This window comes from Saimiri boliviensis, chromosome 14 (assembly GCF_048565385.1).
Source record: "Saimiri boliviensis isolate mSaiBol1 chromosome 14, mSaiBol1.pri, whole genome shotgun sequence".
Classification (NCBI taxonomy): domain Eukaryota; kingdom Metazoa; phylum Chordata; class Mammalia; order Primates; family Cebidae; genus Saimiri; species Saimiri boliviensis.
The window spans coordinates 93,351,162-93,366,760 of NC_133462.1; the positions used below are offsets into that span (position 1 = coordinate 93,351,162).

General features: G+C 41.0%; 1 protein-coding gene across 5 annotated transcripts in view; it reads left to right on the top strand.

Moving 5' to 3' along the window:
* Nucleotides 1-12,390, top strand: part of CNST (consortin, connexin sorting protein) — a 94,875-nt gene extending 82,485 nt beyond the window's left edge. For all 5 annotated transcript variants that reach the window (XM_074385440.1, XM_039464255.2, XM_074385441.1 and 2 more), the window contains 2 exons: nt 3,978-4,113; nt 9,771-12,390. In XM_074385440.1, the coding sequence (XP_074241541.1) occupies nt 3,978-4,113; nt 9,771-9,976 (342 nt within the window). In that variant the 3' untranslated portion in view covers nt 9,977-12,390. The remainder of the gene's footprint in view (nt 1-3,977; nt 4,114-9,770) is intronic.
* Nucleotides 12,391-15,599: the final 3,209 nt, after the last annotated feature.

Consider the following 15,599-nt stretch of genomic DNA (forward strand, 5'->3'; position numbering starts at 1 on the left):
GTGTCTCTGGATGTTTTCCTTGTCACATTAGGATTTGCTATTCCAGAAGAGTTGCAGGATAATTTTGTTTTCACAACTAGTTTATTCTGAAAATGCTATTTTAGATGTTCACTGATATTTGAGGGGAAGTGTGGGAAGAACTATTTATTTGCAAATATAGAAGACTAGGCCAGATGGAGTTTTTTGAATTCTGCATTTATTCATAGAGCACCAGCAGTAACAATTACATTAATTATAGCTCAGACATTCTTTTTGGTCTCAATAAAAGTGCTTGGTATATTTGTTTGGGTAAGAATTTGGCAATCGAAGTGGGAAACTAAATTTAGTTTTTAAAGCTTTATTTTTTGAGATTTAAAAATTCTTCACCTTTTAATACTGCATTATAGTTTTAAAAATATATGGAAGTATTTTTAAGAACAGGTCAGGTCCCATACCTGTAATCCTGGCACTTTAGGAGGCTGAGGCAGGTGGATTGCTTGATCCCAGGAGTTTGAGACCAGCTTGGGCAAAATGGCACAACCCTATCTCTACAAAAAAATACCAAATAATTAGCCAGGCATGGTGGTGTGTGCCTGTAGTCCCAGATACAGGAGGCTGAGGTGGGAGGATTGCTTGAGCCCAGGAAGTTGAGGCTGCAGTGAGCTGTCAGCATGCCACTGCACTCCAGCTTGGGCAAGGGTGCGAGACCCTGTCTCCAACAAACAAAAAGAAAACAGAATAATAGTTTGGAGGGAACATATTACTCTGTGCCCTAAATCAGCAGCCCGATCTATTTTAGAAACCCTTGTCAATCATTCTGAGTGAGACCCCAAACCAAGACCGTGACTTTATTTTGTCTTACTTGCCCATCAAGCATGAAATGAAGGCAAACCCCACCAAACTTGTTTCTTAAGATTTTTATGTTGAACTGCCCTGATGTGGTAACAAAAAATTCTGTGTTTTTAAGTCTGACCTGTGCCCAAAACTCTTGCAGAAATCGAAAGGATAGCTTCTGTCTACCACGCCCACCTCAGAGTTTCTCCTTGGCCTGTATCTCCTATGCCTAAGCTTGACCCCCCTGTCCCTTGTTCTCCATCTGTAGGCTGTAGAACCAGAAGACAGTTACAACAGAAAGATCTGGAGAAGATGACTGAGCAAGACTGAAAGGAAATCATGGAAGAGAGCGCACGCCTTTGCTTCAGACACTGGGGCAGGCCCTGCTGAAACAAAAGGGGTTTAGTGGCAGGGAAAAAAAAAATAAAAGCATCGTTAGGTTTTTAGCAACAATTAAGATCTCGTGAGGGAGTGGGTATCAGAATGTTAGCCCATCCCACATGACTGTCATTTCTCATACTCTGCCTCTCCCATGAGTTTGGAAAAAGTTGCCTGAGTTCATTGCCACCCATAGTAAATACGGTGGTGCTACATGGCAAGGCTCAGATCCCTTAGCAGCATGACTTCCAGAGCCAAACAGCACCCTGCCGAGGCCGAGTGGGAGCCAAGGTGGGACCTCACAGCCGCTGCTCCAGGACCAGCTCTGCGTTCGAGTGGTGCATTCTGGGCCCTTCCACATGACTTCAGGAGCTTCTCTTCATCTGTCAACATGTTTGTTCAGATTTGCAGTGTCTTTTGATTTATGGCTTGTATCCATTTCTTGAATTCATAGATGCAGAGTTCTTTTTGTTTTGAGGTGGAGTTTTGCTCTTGTTGCCCAGGCTGGAGTGCAGTGGTGCTAGCTGGGATCATAGGCATGTGCCACCATGCTAATCTTTTGTATTTTTAGTAGAGATGGAGTTTTCTCCATGTTGCTCAAGCTGGTCTCAAACTCCCGACTTCAGGTGATCCACCCTCCTTAGCCTCTCAAATTGCTGGGATTACAGGCGTGAACCGCCGTGCCTGGCCAGGTGCAGTATTCTTACAAAGATATACAATTAACAGTAACACAACTCTGGGGCTCATCTTTAAAACTATTCTTAATAGGATTGCTTTTCTGAGTAGTTATAACAGCACCTTGAAAACCCCCGTGGTGGGTGAATTCATCATTGGTAAGTGGATGACAATATTTTATGGAGGAAATAGACAATGATGGAATCAATAAACCTCTTCCTCCCCCTTTTTAGATTTTTGAAAAAATTTTAGAACAGCCAGATGTAAGATTCTCTCCTTTTTTTTTACATGTACTAAAAATTAAAAGATTATCAATGATACATCTATAGTAGTAATGTATTCATTAAAATGAATTTTTTTCCATCTTTTGCTCTTTGGAAACTTATTAATACTGCTTTCCCTCTCAGTTTCAGCTAGGAGCTTGGAAAATGTATTTTCTTTGTTGTGTGAAGGAGTTCTTTAATGATGATGTGGCTTTCTTTACATATTTGTGCTTAACCATTTCAAGGCTACTAAAGTACTTTTGTTTTCTCAGAACAAGGACTTCTGAAATATATACTTTCTATAAAAAGAGAAGACTATATTGTTGGCTTATTGATTTTTTTTTTTTTTTTTTTTGAGTTAATGGTTTCTATAGACCCACATTCAGGGAAGCGTAGTTAAAGACCATCTTGAGTTATTTGGCCCTAAAAGTCCTAAGATATAAAAAGAACTAATAGAATCTGTAATATTTATGCATAGCACATTATCAAAGATTGCTGACTGGAACTGTAAATCATGTTTAGTGTTTTATGCTATTGATTAGATAAATGACATTGCAGGCAATCATCAGCTTAGAGTTACCTGATACCAGCAAGTCACTGACATCCTCAGTGTTAGGCCCACAATACCTGCCTATGTCATCACCTACAGCTTGTAGCAATCAGGCAACTAGCAAGTTAACATCTGTGCCTGGCCCTCCTGTTCAGGGGCGTTTGGCTTCCCAGCCTGGCTCTTCCACCTGATCCTCTCCTTTCTCCCTACGCCTTGGAGTCTTTTAGCTCTTATATGGTGAGGGTTTTGGTTTTGTTTGTGAATAAGGGGTGGAACGTAGGCAGGAGAGAGGCAGCCCAAGTAAATGCCTTTACATTTTATTCACAAAATTAGGCAGCACAGGCGTTTGACCTGCGGGTTATAGTTTGCCAACCTCTGCATACTAGAAAGTAATCTGTTCCTGGTAAACTGGCTCTGAGAGAAATTCTAAAAGTCCTTAAAATATTTTGAGCAGTAGAGCATTATTTTGTAAATGCAGTTTCTCGGAGAAACTGAGGACAACACTTTGATGTCAAAAGCTTGGTATCCAGATGTATTTTAAGTTTCATATGTTCATTAGTTTAAAATTGCTGATGAATGAAAAAGCAGTGGTGGATTATAAGCATCCATTGTAAAGCAAAATCCAGTCCTAATGACTAAGCAAAGAGGGGACTGTCGGTGATCATTTTACCAGTAACAGGGAAGTCAATCTACAAAGCAAGGTGTTCTGGTTTCCAGTCGGCTGAACGCTTCACACTGCCTGTCCCGGGAATCAGTTCAGGGGTTGAAAAAAGAAATCAAGGTTGGCCGGGCGCGGTGGCTCAAGCCTGTAATCCCAGCACTTTGGGAGGCCGAGGCGGGTGGATCACAAGGTCAAGAGATCGAGACCATCTTGGTCAACATGGTGAAACCCCGTCTCTACTAAAAATACAAAAAAAAATAGCTGGGCATGGTGGTGCGTGCCTGTAATCCCAGCTACTCAGGAGGCTGAGGCAGGAGAATTGCCTGAACCCAGGAGGCGGAGGTTGCGGTGAGCCGAGATCGCGCCATTGCACTCCAGCCTGGGTAGCAAGAGAGAAACTCCGTCTCAAAAAAAAAAAAAAAAAGAAATCAAGGTTTTAGACTTTTGTGTTTCTCAGTCATCTGCACAGAAGTGCAAGGTTTATTCTGTTTGATTTTGATGATTTTTTTTCTACAGGAATTGGATACTCCTACAAAAATTCAAGTATCTGTTGAATTAGCCTTTTTATAGCTGCATGTGGAATATCATTGAGATGTCCCACTTTAATAGAACAAATGATTCTCATCATTTCTGACAGGTTGTTCCTGCTGAAGGATTGGTCTCAATATTAAAGAAGAGGAATGATTCTGTAGGAGATCACCCTGCCCAAATGCAGCAGAAACCATCTAAGCGAAGAGTGAGGTTCCAAGAAATAGATGATAACCTGGATCAAGGTAAACTGCTTGGCACTGTTTAATGAAAGGATGAGTTAGTGTACAATGTGATGTTACTAACAGGGTATGTAAAAGAATATGGCAGTCAGATCACTTGAGGTCAGGAGTTCAAGACCAGCCTGGCCAACATGGTGAAACCCTACCTTGACTAAAAATACAAAAATTAGCGAGTGTGGTGGTTCGCGCCTCTGGTCCCAGCTACTCAGGAGACTGAAGCAGAACAATCACTTGAACCTGGGAGGCAAAGTTTACAATGAGCCAAGATCATGCCACGGCACTTCAGCCTGGGCAACGGATTAAGACTCCTTCCCAAAAGATAAATATAAATAAATAAAAGAATATGGCAACTTGGTTGCTTTACCTTCTAAGGGAGAAACTTACAAAATCAAACTACCATCTAAATCATTTCTGAATCTTTACATGCTTAAATAAGTGATCAAGTTGCAGAATTCAACCTGTGGCCTCCCTATTCCATAGATAGTCAACATTGAGAGCTTATTTCAGTTTCCTTCTTTAGCACTTTTTGTGTGAGTCTGCTATTTTTTTCTTTTTTTTCTTTTTTTAAGATAGTCTTGCTCTGTTGCCCAGGCTGGAGTGCAGTGGCGCAATCTTGGCCCACTGCAATTTCTGCCTCCCAGGTTCAAGCAATTCTAGTGCCTCAGCCTCCTGAGTAGCTGGGATTACAGACAAGTACCACCACGCCTGGCTAGTTTTTTGTATTTTTAGTAGAAACGGAGTTTTGCCATGTTGGCCAGGCTAGTCTCAAACTACTGGCCTCAAGTGATCCACCCGCCACGGCCTCCCAAAGTGGGATTACAGGCATGAGCCACCAGGCCTGGCTTGTCTTCTTTTCAGTGGACAATTAATAATCCTTTATTGTGGAAAATATTTATGAATATTGTCTTCGTTGATTTATTCTTCATTCTATAGAAAAGAGTGACTTAAGAGCAACAATTTAACACCATTTTTATTGTTTGACTTTTTCCTCCTGGGCCTATTATACTTAAGGCTCTGATTTGGTCTAGCATGAGGTGGTGACATTTTATAGCAAACAGTGCTGCCTTTTGTGGTTGCAGATACGTTTATCTAAGGTGTAGGTAAATAAGAGTAAAGGGAAAGGTCTCCCAGAACCTGTCAGTAGGCTTCTCATCTTCATAAAGCGACTGCATTGCTACAACAACAGGGTGAGTGTTTAGGTGTGCTTTCTAGGTGTGACGTGAGTGGTAACAGTAGAGGTTTCTGCATTTTTACAGTTAAAAAGCTTTTCACTTTTAGGGGGCCATATAAATAATGTTCTAACCCCTGGTTTTACTTCTGCACCTTGCTCGTGACTCTCAGTCTTCTCCAGATAAGGGCTCACTTCTGTTTGCACTCATTCGACCAAATCATTGCTCAGCAGGAGGAGCCCTGGGTTTGGGACTCACAGTCTCCAGTTCACTTTGTAGCCACCTCATCTTAAACCAAGTCACTTGACTTGTAGGAGACTCAGTTCTATCATCTTTAAAATAGGGAGAAAAGCATCTGGCCGTCTGTCCCTCCTCGAAGGCATGTCAGATAATGTATATAAATTCATTCTGAGAATTATAAAACCACATGTAAATGTTGATTGTGTTGGTTTGTTTCTTTTTTTTTTTTTTTTTTTTTGAGACAGAGTTTCGCTCTTGTTACCCAGGCTGGAGTGCAATGGCGCGATCTCGGCTCACCGCAACCTCCGCCTCCTGGGTTCAGGCAATTCTCCTGCCTCAGCCTCCTGAGTAGCTGGGATTACAGGCACGCGCCACTATGCCCAGCTAATTTTTTGTATTTTTAGTAGAGACGGGGTTTCACCATGTTGACCAGGATGGTCTCAATCTCTTGACCTCGTGATCCACCCGCCTCGGCCTCCCAAAGTGCTGGGATTACAGGCTTGAGCCACCACGCCCGGTTTGTTTCTAAGCTCTGTGGCTTTCACGATGTTTTCAAAAACCTCACCTTCTGCCAAAATCTTCCTAAAAGGGCCAGTTCTTCTCCTCTAAACAATTGCTATCCACTGGAAATATAATGTGAGGCACCTACATGATTTTCAGTTTTGCAGTAGCCATGTTAAAGTGAAAGGAAATAGGTGAAGTGAATTTCATTTTATTATTTATTTTATTTGAGATGGAGTCTCACTCTGTCACCCAGGCTGGAGTGCAGTGGTACAATCTTGGCTTGCTACAACCGCTGCCTCCTGGGTTCAAGCAATTCTTGTGTGTCCGCCTCCTGAGTAACTGGGATTACAGGCATTCACCACCACATCTGGCTAATTTTTGTATTTTTAGTAGAGACAGGTTTCACCATGATGGCCAGGCTGACCTTAAGTGATCCACCCACCTCAGCCTCCCAAAGTGCCGGGATCACAGGCGGGAGCCCCCTCACTTGGTCAGAATTTTAAAAATATGTTTGATTTAACCCAGGACATCAAAACTATCATTTCAAAATGTGATCTATATGAAAACATTACTAACAAGATATTTTACATCCTTTTTTTCACACTGAGTCTTCAAAATCTGTGTGTATCACCATCAGTTTGGACCAGCTGCATGTTAAGTGCCCAGCAGCCACCTGCGGCTCACCTTGGACGTTGCATTGAGACAGTTCTAGTACATGTAGATAAAACAAACAGAATCAATGTTTTAAAATATTTACGCTATTTTTAAATGTTTGGATTTGAATATATGATAATGAAGAAAAATACTTTAGCTTGTTAACATAGATAAGGTGGGGGAAGGAATCATGTTAAGAAAGGCAGGTTTGGGAGGCCGAGGCGGGTGGATCACAAGGTCGAGAGATCGAGACCATCCTGGTCAACATGGTGAAACCCCGTCTCTACTAAAAATACTAAAAATTAGCTGGGCGTGGTGGCGCGTGCCTATAATCCCAGCTACTCAGGAGGCTGAGGCAGGAGAATTGCCTGAGCCCAGGAGGCGGACGTTGCGGTGAGCCGAGATCACGCCATTGCACTCCAGCCTGGGTAACAAGAGCGAAACTCCGTCTCAAAAAAAAAAAACAAAAAAAAAAGGAAGGCAGGTAAGGCTGGATGTGGTGGCTCACACCTGTAATCCCAGCACTTTGGGAAGCTTCCTCCCAGGTTTTCCTCCTGGATCACTTGAGGCCAGGAGGTCACCAGCCTGGGCAACATGGCAAGACTCCTTCTCTACAAAAAATACAAAAATTAGCAGGGCATGGTGGTGTGTGTGCCTGTGTTCCCAGCTACTTGGGAGGCTGAGGTAGGAGGATTGTTTGAACCTGGGAGCTTGAGGCTGCAGTGAGTGTGGTTTGGTGACAGAGCACAACCCTATCTCAAAAAAAAAAAAAAAAAAAGGCAGGCAAAAAGATTGAACTGTCCAAAACAAAAAAATACAGCCTGAATAATATCCTATTTCTTCGGCCAGGCGCGGTGGCTCAAGCCTGTAATCCCAGCACTTTGGGAGGCCGAGGCAGGTGGATCACGAGGTCAAGAGATCGAGACCATCCTGGTCAGCATGGTGAAACCCCGTCTCTACTAAAAATACTAAAAATTAGCTGGGCGTGGTGGCGTGTGCCTGTAATCCCAGCTACTCAGGAGGCTGAGGCAGAAGAATTGCCTGAACCCAGGAGGCGGAGGTTGCGGTGAGCCGAGATCATGCCATTGCACTCCAGCCTGGGTAACAAGCGAAACTCCATCTCAAAAAAAAAAAAAAAATCCTATTTCTTCATTATGAAAGACATATTTTCATATATAGGTGTAGACTATTTTAGACCAGGTGCAGTGGCTCATGCCTGTAATCCCAGCACTTTGGGAGGCCAAGGCAGCGGGATCACCTGAGGTCAGGAGTTCAAGACCAGCCTGGCCAACGTGGTGAAACCCCATCTCTACAGTAAAACAAAAATTAGCTGGGTATAATGGTAGGTGCCTGTAATCCCAGCTACTCCGGAGGCTAAGGTGAGAGAATTGCTTGAACCCAGGAGGCAGAGGTTGCAGTGAGCCGAGATCATACCATTGCACTCCAGCCTGGGCAACAAGAGCAAGACTCTGTCTCAAAAAAAAAAAAAAAAAAAAAAAAACTATTTTAAAATGCAAATTTCAGAGTAAACAATCATACATGTTTGATCTAGAAGGTCACACACCAAATTTAACAGTGTTTACCTCTGGGATGGGAAGGGAATGTGATTGGGCAGGAGAAAAACAGATAGTCCCTTAGATTCTAAGATGCTTTTGGGTTTGCATTTTTACAGGGAGAATATATTCATGTATTACTTTACAATGTTCTAAATAAAGTATTTAGTATGTATTAGGTTCTATAAAATTTGTTTCTTATAAAAATATATGCTAATTATGAAAAAATCAGTTTGATAAAGCAAAAAATCATGAGTCTTAGATATAATGAAAGAACATTAAATTTACTTCATTCTATTAAATGCATCATGTTCCGTTATGTAAATGTGCCATGACTGTTTGACTGTTCCGTTGTAACTGGAACAACTAAGTTATTCCCAGTCTTTTGTTATAACAAACTCTGCTGCAGTGAACAAGTTTGTGTATATGATATTTGTTGTGCAGATCTTTAGCCTGATTCTTAAAGGTGGATGTGCTGGGATGTGTTGAAACTGTATGTCCCAGTTGGCCTGAGGCAGTCCTGGTTTACACCTGTTGTCCCAGAATCGCATTCAGTTAACACTGTCTTTCACTCTCAAAATTGTCCAGTCTGAGGATAAGTTAATTTTAAATTTGAATAGATACTGCCAAATTACCTTCCAAGAAGGCACCCCTGCACCTTCATCATGCTGCAGCTCAGAAGATGTTTTGGTCTTTTTAAATTAAAAAATAATAATTATGAATAGTTGTTAAGATTTTTTTCAACCAAAGAATAATTGTTTTCTTCAATGTAGAAAGATGCAAAAGAAGTCCTACCCAAAGACATTTTATTGTTTAATATTAAGTTGACTTTGCTCTAAGGTAGTCCCATAATGTGAACTCCAGAGGTATTAGAATAGCAAGGCTGTAATGTGTACTGTAAAATAATGCTATTAGGGTGGGCATGGTGGCTCACACCTGTAATCCTAGCACTTTGAGAGGCCGAGATGTGGATTACTTGGGGCCAGGAGTTCAAGACCACCCTCTGCAGCATAGTGAGACCTCCCACACATCTCTACCAAAAGATAAAAAATAAATAGCCAGGTGTGATGGTACGGGCCTGTAGTCCTAGCTGCTCAGGAGGCTGAGGCAGGAGGACTACTGGAGCCCAGGAGGTTGAGGCTGCAGTGAGCCAAGGTCTTGCTATTGCACTTCAGCCTGGGTGACAAAGTCAGACCTTGTCTCTTAAAAAATAATTAATTAATTAATTAATTAATTAATGCATGCTATGAGCCACATCAGCTGTTTTTCTTTTTTTCGTGGAGTGATTCTATTCATTGTATAAATGAGCTTCAGCTAGTTTTAATTGTAGCACATACAAGCTCTACAAGTATGAATCTTTTTGGCAGTTAATAGGTAGGTCTTTGTAGAGTCATTAGGAGCATGAGTTTTCTGTCACTACTTCCGATCCCTGGAGGACCAACATTAGAAATGTCTAGTTATCTTAATTGGTGAAAAGACAGCAGATGCTGAGATTTCCATTTTGGTGACAGCGTAACCTCACTCTGTTCTGTGTTTGCAGATGAAGTTGGCGGTGGCTCCTGTATTTTGCTGATATTGCTGTGCATAGCAACGGTTTTCATTAGTGTTGGAGGAACTGCATTATACTGCAGTTTTGGTGACATGGAGTCACCTGTTTGTACAGACTTTGCAGACAACATGGACTTCTATTACACTAAGTTACTGCAGGGAATGGCAGAGCTGAGACACTGGATCTACCTCTCCTAGCAACATCCAGAGACAGACATGCTGGCAGTGAGAATGAAAGATGCGAAACTTTCTCAACAGTTTTTACTTCAGGAGTTCTGTAACATTCCCCCTTCCCCTCTGTTAGAAACCAAGGACATCAGAAATAGCAACTTTAAGTGGCAATCCAGAGGAACTCTGTTAGAATCATCCACATAATGAGGCCAATATCGATCTAAGCATTGTGGATGGCAGGAATGATCTTGGGAGAGCATACCCATCTCCTCCTCACTGCCTCCTAATGTAATGAGGTACCCTGAGCAGAGTTAAACAGAGTAGTCTGGGAACCACACTATTTTTAGCTGCCTTTTGGTTTACACTTGTTGGTTCATAGAAATTGCTTTCCGCCATCACGCAATCAGCTCCTTTGTGTAATCAAAAGGAGTTACCTTATAGTTTCAGTGTCATTTTTAGTTAACCTTGGGAACTGTGTAATTTAGGCTTTGCACATGACTTCAGTTGTGTTCTCCACTTATGAAATGATTATGTGTGTGTTCACGTGTGTGCGTGTGTGCGCAGGTGGTTCAGGCAGTTATCATAAGCAAATACCCAACATAGAATAGCAAAGATTATCTTTATTCTCTTAAGTCAATGGTGATGTGCAGGCACAAATCTTTGAAGAAGGCTCAGCTGTGGAATAGATGAAATTATAGAAATCTTGACCCTGCAATGAGACACTGTGACAGATTTGTGTCAATTAACTTGATTAACTACCCAGAAATTAATCCCAGGCCTAGAGACAAAAATCGAAAGCTCCCCTTGAGTCTCAGGCAACAGTTTTGCAAGGATTCAAAGTTTCCTGAAATGGTAACTGATGGACTCAATTCAGCAAACGGTTATACCTGTTATGTTCTGAGATTCTAAGAAGCAGAATGGAAACATAAGGAAGGTACAGTTCCTGCTATAGATGTTTTAATCCTGATCTTATGTAAAAATAAACCAAACTTTGGTGAGTGAAATCACCATATAGAATTCAGTATTCACAGATTGTGCATTCAGATGCTTGAATGTGCATTCTTACTGTGGGCTTGATCTAGCTTCTGTTGTAGGGTCCGTACACAAAAATTCAGTCATACCTTCCATAGACAAATGTCTGATTTTTATTTAAATCTGTCTGTTAGGTGGCCTTTCCTTACCTAAGGTATAGTGGTCTAACATTTAGGAAGCCTTGCTTTGACTTTATTAGGCAGCATTAAAAAAAAAAAACAAAAAAAACCATGAATTATAGTTTTTTAGCAAGTGGTCATTGTTTCCTGTTTTTCTGTTAAGATCATTTGAAAGAAAAAGGGAGAACTCACTTTCTAGTTGTTACTGGCTGGCACAGTACCTCCCTTTGTGTTTCTGCTTATTTATTTAGATTATGTGAATTTTAAAGGGCTTTTTATGTAAGTTGAAAATGTGTTACTGCGCATGCATTTGGTTATCCCAATGCTAGATATTTAATTACTGTGTACTTAGAGTTTTGATTTTCTATAATTTCAATTCATCGTGTTTTTACACTTGCTTATTTTAAATTGATGTTTCATTTTCACTTATAATACTGTTTGACTTGTCTCTCTCACGTCACCATAAACGGTAATATTTTCAAGGGTTATAGATCAAAGATATTTATTTAGAAATGTACAAGATACTGAAATTTAGATTCCTTATACTTAAGGCTGATTTTATTAGAAGATTATTTTAATGTTCTATTATAAATTTTAAGAATTTGTATTCAAATTGTATGTAAAATATGTAAAATGTTGACGGTACTATATTAAGTGGTTCTATAAAAGCTGTTCACAAGTTCTACTGTGACGGACATTCTCATGATAGACAAACCTCTTCTGTTTTATCCTCAATTTCTAGTTACAGATATTTGGTGATACTTATTTTTGCCAATTTTATGTCAAAATAAGTTGAAACTTCCCTCCTGTTCACCTCTTGGGTCACTATCCTGTATAACTTCTGGTGTGATATTTGCCCAGGGGCACCAGAGACACTTCTGAAACCCAGGATCTCCTGGGGACCTTCACACCACTGAGATGAAAGCGTTGAGATCATACCTCGCTAATCAGGGACCCAGTTGTGTCTCAGAGAAACCACAGGTGTCCTCACCACTTCCCAGGGAGGGGGAGGTGAGCTTGGGAGCAGAGTGATGTTTTGACTTAAAATAGGCATGAAATTGCAACTAGAAAAATTAGGGCAATTAAAAAAAAAATGTAATAGTCACTTATTGCATGAACTGGAGTAACTCTACCTGGTGGTGAAAGGATTGTTGTTTCACACATAAAACATTCATCCAGTTTTACTAAAATGTAATTTCTTCTGTCATTTGAAAGTACTGACAACTATTTGTAACTAATCTTCCTTAAGAACTGTATTTGAGGGTATCAAATCAAGCTTGTAACTTAAAATCTATACCAACAAAGTGTCTCAGAGAGTTTATTTGAACCCCTAGATGCTTTAAAGTGAAAGTGTAATTTGAGAAGTTGGTCTGGCCCTGCAAGTAGACAGTCATCTATTTGGGGAGACCAAATAGGTCCTTAAGTAAAGACTCTTCTGCTTTAAAATACCTCCCCCGTCTGCCTGACACAGTAGCTGAAAATCATATTACAAATTCATTCTTTTAGATTTCAAAACAAAAATGTTCTGGAAGATTTGAAAGGGGCCTTATTTTTTTATTTTTTGGTTTTTTTGAGACGGAGTCTCGCGCTGTCACCCAGACTGGAGTGCAGTGGCGTGGTCTCTGCTCACTGCAACCTCCGCCTTGCAGTTCAAGCGATTCTCGTGCCTCAGCCTCCCAAGTAGCCAGGATTACAGACATGCCACCATGCCCGGCTAATTTTTGTACTTTTAGTAGAAATGGGGTTTCACCATGTTGATCCGGCTAGACTCAACTCCCAACCTCAGGTGATTCCCCCACCTTGGCCTCCCAAAGTGCTGGGATTACAGGCATGAGCCACTGCGCCCAGCCCAAGGGGCTTATTTTGAACGACATATGTGAATTGGGTTTTGCTGGAGTGGCAAGAGGATATGGGGTAGGAGTGGTAGGGATGGAGAAAGGTGGGAAAGGATGAAGAAATCCTTTATTAACCTGTTTTGCTACAGGTGGCCTTGTGGCATTTGCTCCTACTCCAAAGAGAGGCTGAGTTGTTACCTTTCTGCTCACATGATCTGCATGACTCTGTCCATTTCTTTGGGCTCACTGTTGTAAACGATTTTGTGCAGGGTGTGTCATGTTTTTACGTTTTTTTTTTTTCATTTGATGCTGAGGTTAGTAAACACACGTCCCTCAAGTCCAGATCTTACAACCCCCAAATCCAGTCTAGTGTGTACTCTGTCATGTTTCCTCTGTCTTCAAAAAGAGGAAGAGTGATTCTAGCGTTCATGGTACAAATTCTAGTGCCATCTGCTGTTTTAACAACTCCAAAAAGAAACATTGATTGAGCCTCGTGTCCTAACCCTACATAAGCTACAATGAGTTAAAAATGTCCTTAAGGAATTTGTCACTACTTAAATCTCCCTGGCTTCAGGCTACTGAGAGAAAAGCTATGGTAACCTATAGGCATCTCTTCTCTTCTCCCTGGTCAGAGAGTTCCTCAGAAACTCACCTTTTTGTCTGTTACCCTGAGATCAGTGCAGAACCATGAGCAACAGTGTTGATCACTGTCTTTACCTTGGCAAACATTTGAATGCCTGCAGTGTGCCCAGCACCGAGCTGTGTGCTGGGGCTCCAGAAACAAGAAATGGTACCAGCTTCGGGAGTTAGCATCTGCTGAGGGAAACGTATTTGTGCAGAGGGGATAAGAGTGAAGAGCCTGGGAACATGCTGTTCACGGGGGTGGAAACTTGAGCTTTCCTAGTGTGTGTCGAGCACTATTAGAAATCAAAGTGGAATTCTATCTAGGCCACCTGCATAGCAGCTCGGTAAGAATCTTCTCACAGCCAACATCTAGTAATTACTATCTAGTAATTACTGCTTTTCACTTCTAGTTAGCACATGTGACCTGAAGGGCTGGCAGGTTTTTCGGCAGTGGATAGCTTCTCTGCAAGAGCCTTCCTCAAAATTGAAAAGCTGAACTTCCCTGAATTGAAAACCTCACGAGGGAAAGTCCGGTCCCAGAAGGCATCACAAGTAAATTCTGTCAGTCACTTAAGTAAGAAATAATACCAATCCTACAGAATATTCTTTTAGAAAGAGAGAATATTTGCAATCACTTTATGAGACTGGTATTACCCTAATACCAAAATCCGACGAAGGCAGTTAGAGAAAGCCTAACACCAGTATCATGCATGAACTTAAACACAAACGTCCTTACCAAAATAGTACGTCGAGCCTGAAAGTATACAAAAGGAAAATACACTGTCATGACCGAGGGACATCTAACCCAGGGATACAATGTTGGTTTAACATTAAAAAATCACTCTATGGAATTTATTCACCATCTTAACAAACTAAAAGAAAAACCGTATCATCACATCAAAAAGCACATTAAATCCATACACCATTTATGATGAAAAATTCAGCAAAGTGGAACTCTAAGTGAACTTCCTCAGTTTGATAATGGGCATTTGTGAAAACTCACAGCTAATATTAAATACTTAATGGAGAAAGACCAAACACACTCTTCTTCCTATAATCAGGAACAAAGGCACTTTTTTTTTTTTTTTTTTTTTTTTTTGAGACAGAGTCTCACTCTGTTGCCCAGGCTGGAGTGCAGTGGTACAATCTTGGCTCACTGCAACCTCCGCCTCCCGGGTTCAAGCGATTCTCCTGCGTCAGCCTCCCAAGCAGCTGGTACTACAGGCGCCTGCCAGGACGCCTGGCTAATTTTTGTATTTTTAGTAGAGATGGGGTTTCACTATGTAGGCCAGGCTGGTCTTGAACTCCTGACTTTGTGATCCACCAGCCTCGGCCTCCCAAAGTGCTGGAATTACAGGCGTGAGCCACTGTGCCCAGTGGAAAGGGCACTTCTATTCAACATTGTACTGGGGGTCCTACAGCAAGAAAAAGAAAAGCCACTCCATTTAGAAAAAAATCAAACTTTTTGCAAATGACTTGTTTATAAAAAAAGAATTCGAAGGAATCTACAAAATGCTACTAGAATTAGCAAATTTAGCAAGGTCGCAGGATACAACCTGCTATACCTCGTTTGTGGAAACTAGCAGTGGATAATTGGAAAATGAAATTTAAAATTCATGAATAAATGAAATTTATTTCACTTACAATACCTTACAAATTGTAATGCTTTAATACCTTACAAATTGGAATGCTTATACATTTAACAAAATATGTACAAACCTGTACACTGATGTCTATAAAATATTAAGAAAGAAATGGAGAACAAAATAACTGAGAGATATAGTCTGTTCATAGGTTGGAAGATGGAATATTGTTAAGATGTTAGTTCTACCCTAATTGATTCGTAGATCTAACACAATTCCAATCATAATTTCAGTACTTTTTAAAAGAAATTGACAGGTTCTGTTCCCACCTACTCTGGAGGCTAGAGGATCGCTTGAGCTCAGGCATTCAAGTCTGGTCTACACTACATAGCGAGATTCTGTCTGAAAAACACAGAGAGAAATAAATTAACAGGTTAAAAATTTAACGTTTGTGTGA